Here is a 6,028-nt window from a genome sequence, read left to right as displayed (position 1 = left end):
CAGAAGAACACGACGTGCGCGCGTCTGCATTTGCGTCCGACGTCATCGATAAAAAGAAGTGACCCTTTTACGTGGGCCTACTTTTTTCTATGTTTTTTTATATTTACATTTTTATATTTGACTAGACCTCCGTTTTTATATATACCTCCTTTGTTTCATTTTATTTAAACTGCGGATTTGCGTTCTTGTGCGTGACCGTGCGTGCTTGTGCGTGCTTGTAGAGCTTTTCCACTGCAGTGGCCATTTTCCACAAAACCTAACCTACTGTGTGGAGCTTAGCGCGGGCTTGCTTGGTGCTTACAACTCGACCATCCACCAGAGACTGTACAACAGTCAGAATGTCTGGCAACAGCCGCCAGCACTGGCCTCTGGGCGAGACCCAAGCGCTGCTTAACATCTGGGCTGACGACAGTGTACAGAAGCAGATGGAGGGCATGTGTCGCAACGAGGAGGTCATCCAGTATATAGTGAACGAGTTGTCCAAGATGGGAATACAGCGCACCACCATACAGATCAGGGAAAAGCTGAAAAAGTTGAGACAGCAGTATAAGGCGGTCAAAAGGGATGAAACAAAGACTTTTCCTTTCTTTGAAATGATGGACAGTGTGCTTGGGGACAAAGTAGGCCTACATCTTTTGGATGCAGATCACACAGCAGGTCAGTTATTGTATAACTTTTATGCTTTGGCAATACTATTCGTTTTTTCGTGTTTTTTTTTTAACAGTTCTGTTTATCTTACTGGTCTAAAATTAGTGTTAATGTAGTTAAATTCATGTACTTCTCAGACTACACAGCCCTGTCCAAACCACTGTGTTGTAATGGTTTAATCTGATCTTTACAGACAAATCAACTTCAACGGGGAGTGGAGTGTCTGCCCCTGCCAGTATGAAAGGGACAAGGCTGCTTTCCAAAATGAAAACTTCAGTGAAACCTGGTGAGTTTGAATCCACCGCCCAGAGAAAACGGTTTATTTGAATCATAAGAAAGAGAAAATGCAAAAGCTATCTCATGCTTTGCCAAACTCCTCAAACAAATTATATTTAGAGAGTACTCATCTACAATATTTCACCTTCTTTAGCTAGTTCCCACATACACCCTTAAATGATGTATGCCACACAACCTAAGTTTAATTATCTTGGTTTACAACAATAAGGTGCTCTATTGCAATAGTGTATGTAACTACTAGACTTCAGGTTCTGTGTTATCTTCTATCTTCCCTAACCCATTCCTGCTCTCTGATGACCCGTTTCTTTAAATACATGTTTAATACACTCACAGTCAAGTCTGTCAAATCAGTTAGACATTGTCTTCCTTCATCGCGCGACGCTTTGCTCCGGCAGGCTTCCGCAAACGTAGGAGTGAGGGCGACGGCCCCACCCAGGGCTTTGTGGGCGTGATGGCCGAGTGTCACCGGCGCTGGCTGGAGAAGGAGGAGGAGCTGAGGCGGGAGGAGATGCAGCAGGAGGCCCAGCTGCGGAGGGAGGAGATGGAGCAGGAGCTTGTGCTGCGGCGCGAGGAGGGCGAGCGCGAGGAGAGGCTGAGGCACGACGAGATGGAGGCCAGGAGCAAGGACACCGAGTTGTTGACCTCCTGCCTGGCGCAGGTCATGAAGCACATGGCCAAGGAGCCGTCCGCTGGTCACTAGAACCCTTCAACCCCCCCCCCCCCAGGACTGAAACAAAAGGGAGGGCATGAGTTGAAGCGGCTTCTGATTGGTTAGGAAATGGACCAATGTGAGGTCATCAAGATTCAAGATTCAAGATGGTTTTATTGTCATATGCACAACAATTACAGAGCAGTCGCTGGCAATGAAATACTTTAGTCTTGGCGCCATACAATCAGAATTGTCAAGTCAGTTGAACACGTACAAGGAAGTTGTCTGGGTGTTAGGTGCATTACAGTAAACAACATAAAAATACGTCAGAAAGAATTGATGTAAATGTATTGTAGGATAAGAAACATCAAAATACATGTGAAACATTTATTAGAAGAAAGAACAGAATTAAAGCTGTTCAGTTTGTGCAGGAATGTGCGAAATATGGCCCATGGAATGTGTTAATGTTAAATGTATAAAGTATACATGCCTTGCACAAATGTCTAATGTGCGAGGAATATATTCCAGAGAACTGCGTTAATGCGACACATTGTGACATGACTTTACGGCAATGTGCTTTTTTTCAGCTCGTTCAGAATTTTAGCAACGTTAATATTCAACCATTGTGTTCATGTAAACATGGAATAGTCATGTTCTAGAACGTTTGGTACAAGTGGTGTCACATACAGGTGATTAAATATGCATTTTAATATTTGTGAGTTTATACTTGGATGTATTTTTGTCTTGACAATTGACTAAATGTGAATGAGCAGTTAAGGGTTTTTTCATACCAGGTGTTAAGTAATGGCACAAACTGTTTATTAAAAATGTAAAGACGAAGAATAACTGAATATATCCGTCAATGTAAAATGTGAAAAGGATGACAGCAAATCCCAGATCAAGTACTGTATTGGCTTTCGTGGAACACCAACACGATCAGAGGCAATATACTGATGTGTGAAGTAATCTGAGTCATATTAAAGATGCTTTGATTTCACTAAATGGCGTTATCGATTCATAATGATACCCTCTTTTATAGTCTAAATCAACTATGATGAGAAGATATGCCCTTGAAATTGTCAAAATGAGGTTTGAAATGTCGTAAGAAAAAACTAGCTTGAGCCTATTTCTATACCTTAAATTCTCATATACTTCAGTTTTATGACCGTCGCCTACTATTCAGAGTGCTGTCAAAAAATGTATTTGCATAAATCTTTCCACATTGTATCAAACTCCCTGTGATAATCGTTATCGATATTATTGTTCTCCCTACTGCCCGGCACTATACAGCCGACACGTCTTCACAACAGTCCCGTTTAACTAGCCTCAGTGTTTCCGTGCTGCAGAGCCAGCACGGAGACAAGGGACTTGTATCATAGCCCCTCATCCTCTAAGGGCTGCAGAGCGAGCCAGGGGGGGGTGCAGTCGAGGTCCGTGTGGCTCTTATCCGCGTCGGGCCAGCGCGGGTCACCCTCCGCCTCGACCCACTCGGGGAGAAACGCGTCTGCGTTCCTCTCGCAGAGGTTGTGGAGGACGCAGCAGGCCCTGGCCATGTCCCGGACCACCTCCACGGTGCAGTCCAGCCGCCGGTCCAGGCACCGCCAGCGGCCCTTCAGCCGGGCCAGCGCCTGCCGTGCCGCGCGGCGGGCCGGCAGGACCTGGGCGTTGAACAGCTCCTGGTCCGCCGTGAGCCAGGCGCTGGTCCGGTGCGGCCTCAGCAGCCACGTCCGCGCCGGGAGAGCCTCGTCGTCCGCCAGAAGGCAGAGCCCCCCCTCCTCGTCACCCAGGAGGGTCTGCATGCGGTCGGGGAAGTCCTTCCTGGCCCACGGCCACAGCCCCGACCCGACGGAGCCCTCACCCGGCGCCGGCGCCCACTCCGGGTCGCCGACGTTGACCTCCCAGAACCGTCCCTCGCCGTCAACGACGGCCTGCAGCGAGACGACGAGGCGCCATCCCTCGCCGCCGCCGGGCGGGTCGGCGCGGTGGTGCGGCGGGCGGACGATGGGCACGAGGATGCGTCCGATCACGCCGACGCACCGCGGCACGCCGTGTGCCAGGTAGAAGCGCTCGGCCGTCTCCCGGAGGTCACCAGGGGTCGGCTCCGCCACCAGCTGGGGCCGGAGGACCTCGATGACGGCCGAGCAGAAGTCGCGGACGCAGTGACACACGGACGCCACGCCCACGGCGAACAGCTCGGCCACGGTCTTGTAGCTGCAGGGGTTGCCCAGCTTGTAGAGGGCCAGCGCCACGCGTTTGCTGAGCGGGATGCAGAGGCGGTACGTGGTGTCCTGGCGCTTGAGGCGGCGCCGCAACGCGCCGCACAGGAAGGAGAAGGTCGCCCACGAGACGCGGAAATGTTGGAGCCACTGGTGGTCCGTGAAGCCTGTGGCCGTGGTTTCCCACCAGGCGTTGGGGCGAGGGTAGGACCACACCCGTGGCGTCCACGGACTGCACTGCTTCAGGTACTGGAGGGCCATCTAGTGGGAGGAGAGGGAACCACATAAATAGGTCTGGCAGTGGTTAGAGGAGACAGTGGGGGGAACGTATAGAACCCGTTGGTTTGCACACAGGTAATGACAATAATACAATAATTGTAATATTAAATACATTTTAATACTTATACTTTTGTACTCAGTTTACATGTGCAAGTTTCAAGTGCTCTCCTTGGCTGATCATTTACTCAAAGGTGTGTAAAACTTTGTATAGAATCAGGTCATTACATTTAAACATTAGTCAATTCATTCAGACAAGCAGCACAAGTATTCACTCACCCCCTCCATCCATATTCTATGAGCTTCAAACCGCTCCATCCTCGCGCGTCTGAGCTGTGTTGTTCTCTGCTTCCATTCCTGGCGGAGCTTGTGAAGGCGGACGCGTCTCGCTGCAACACGCTGCTTGCTGCGTGTCAGTCGTCGGGTTTCGGCTCGGTTGTCCTGCTGCAGTTGTTTCGCTTGGTGCACAGATATAAGAGAGAGGAGAGCGCCTGCACAGACGTCTGCGTCCATGTCGCTTCGCTTTGCAGTTAACTCAGGTGTTAAGTTGTTGCATACTGTGAAATAGTAGCCTATATCGTGTTCTATAGGGATTAGAAATATTTTTTCTTTCAAGTTAGAGAACCATGGCTTATTTTGTACTGTCCTTGCCCATGATCCATGCTCGTCGTGATCAACCAGGCATTTTCTCAAACAAACAATAATGGATTTCCTCGTTTTCTCTAAAACTTTGGGTATAATAGACAATACTGCCCTCTGTTGGTTTGGAGAGTGAAGTATCCAATGACAGTGACTGATCAGAATAAAAAAATAAATATTCCATTTCATAAATTGATCAAAAGAAAAGTAATCAATCATTCAGACCACCTTTACATATAAACAAAATAGAGAGAAAGAGACGGAATGATAGAGGCAGGGAGAGAGACAGTGATGGAGTGTGGGTATGTGGGAGAGAAAGAGAGAGAGGGGTGTGTGATGTCGTATCGACACATAAATCACAAGTTATAACATGACTGAAGGAGCAGAACAGTCTCCAAAATTAGAAAACCGAAATCAGAAAGGTCTTGCTTTATAAATCAGTGGCGTTTCACTTATCTTGCATAAAACCTTTACTTTATTATTGAAAAAACTTGGATCCTTCATTCTGGTATCAGCTGTTATTTCTGCGAGCATGGAGAACTCCACCAACGAGAAGCAGTACAGATGGGAATACGAGTACTATTATGATTATCTGGACGCTGTCATCGTGGACGAGAGTAAACTGAAATACAATAAATGTAAGTATCTGAGCTTCATATAACCACACACAATCATTCAGTCGTTCTACTATAAATCTCTTACAAATTGCTGAATCGTTTTTAATTGTTTTATTTATCCTTTAAGACAGCATAGTTATATTTAGAATACATATGTTATCCTTTATACAACATAGTTATATTTAGAATATATATATCTCCTTGTATACCCTAGATGTATTCTTGGTATATCAAACTCCTTACAGACTATTAAGTCATTACATTTTTATGTATCTATCCTTAAAAGACTATGGCTACTACATTCTGGATCTATTTCTCCTTACAGACTCTATAGTTATAATATTCTGGATCACCATGGCTGCGTTTGTCGGGTTTCTCTTCCTAATCCTCACTCTGATGTCCTGCAACGGAAACTTTTTGAGGCAAGTTTGATGTTAAAAGTTAAAGGCTAAGTACCAGAAGGAGGGAAAATGCATACCATTTAATGATGATTGTGCATTATTTTGCAGGACTCGCAATCAGCAAAAACGGAGGCGCAGTCCCCTGGTCTGAGGGGTACTGAATCTGAATCGATGTCCACTTACTATTTCAAATGGATCCACTGAGGAACACACAAAGATCCCCTGAGGATAAACCAACTTGATCACTGCAACGTTTTATGAAAATAATAAATGAATTGAGTTTAC

At 46.6% G+C, this 6,028-nt stretch overlaps 3 protein-coding genes across 3 annotated transcripts; 2 read left to right on the top strand and 1 right to left on the bottom strand.

Moving 5' to 3' along the window:
* Positions 1-51: 51 nt before the first annotated feature.
* LOC115560778 (uncharacterized) lies at positions 52-2,591 on the top strand. The gene is made up of 3 exons (XM_030380318.1): positions 52-657; positions 842-934; positions 1,341-2,591. The coding sequence occupies exons 1-3, from the start codon at positions 339-341 to the stop codon at positions 1,643-1,645; spliced, it is 717 nt and encodes a 238-aa protein (XP_030236178.1). The 5' UTR covers positions 52-338; the 3' UTR covers positions 1,646-2,591.
* On the bottom strand, positions 1,918-4,779 carry LOC115560777 (protein ALP1-like). Its single transcript, XM_030380317.1, has 2 exons — positions 4,366-4,779; positions 1,918-4,071 (listed from the first exon to the last, which is right to left on the bottom strand). The coding sequence occupies exons 1-2, from the start codon at positions 4,597-4,599 to the stop codon at positions 2,968-2,970; spliced, it is 1,338 nt and encodes a 445-aa protein (XP_030236177.1). The 5' UTR covers positions 4,600-4,779; the 3' UTR covers positions 1,918-2,967.
* A 301-nt stretch (positions 4,780-5,080) lies between these two features.
* Positions 5,081-6,027, top strand: mrap (melanocortin 2 receptor accessory protein). Its single transcript, XM_030380319.1, has 3 exons — positions 5,081-5,363; positions 5,668-5,764; positions 5,852-6,027. The coding sequence occupies exons 1-3, from the start codon at positions 5,258-5,260 to the stop codon at positions 5,892-5,894; spliced, it is 246 nt and encodes an 81-aa protein (XP_030236179.1). The 5' UTR covers positions 5,081-5,257; the 3' UTR covers positions 5,895-6,027.
* Position 6,028: the final 1 nt, after the last annotated feature.

This window comes from Gadus morhua, chromosome 16 (genome assembly GCF_902167405.1).
Source record: "Gadus morhua chromosome 16, gadMor3.0, whole genome shotgun sequence".
Lineage (NCBI taxonomy): Eukaryota > Metazoa > Chordata > Actinopteri > Gadiformes > Gadidae > Gadus > Gadus morhua.
Note: the sequence above shows the minus strand (reverse complement) of the source record. Positions and strands in the feature narration are given on the sequence as shown.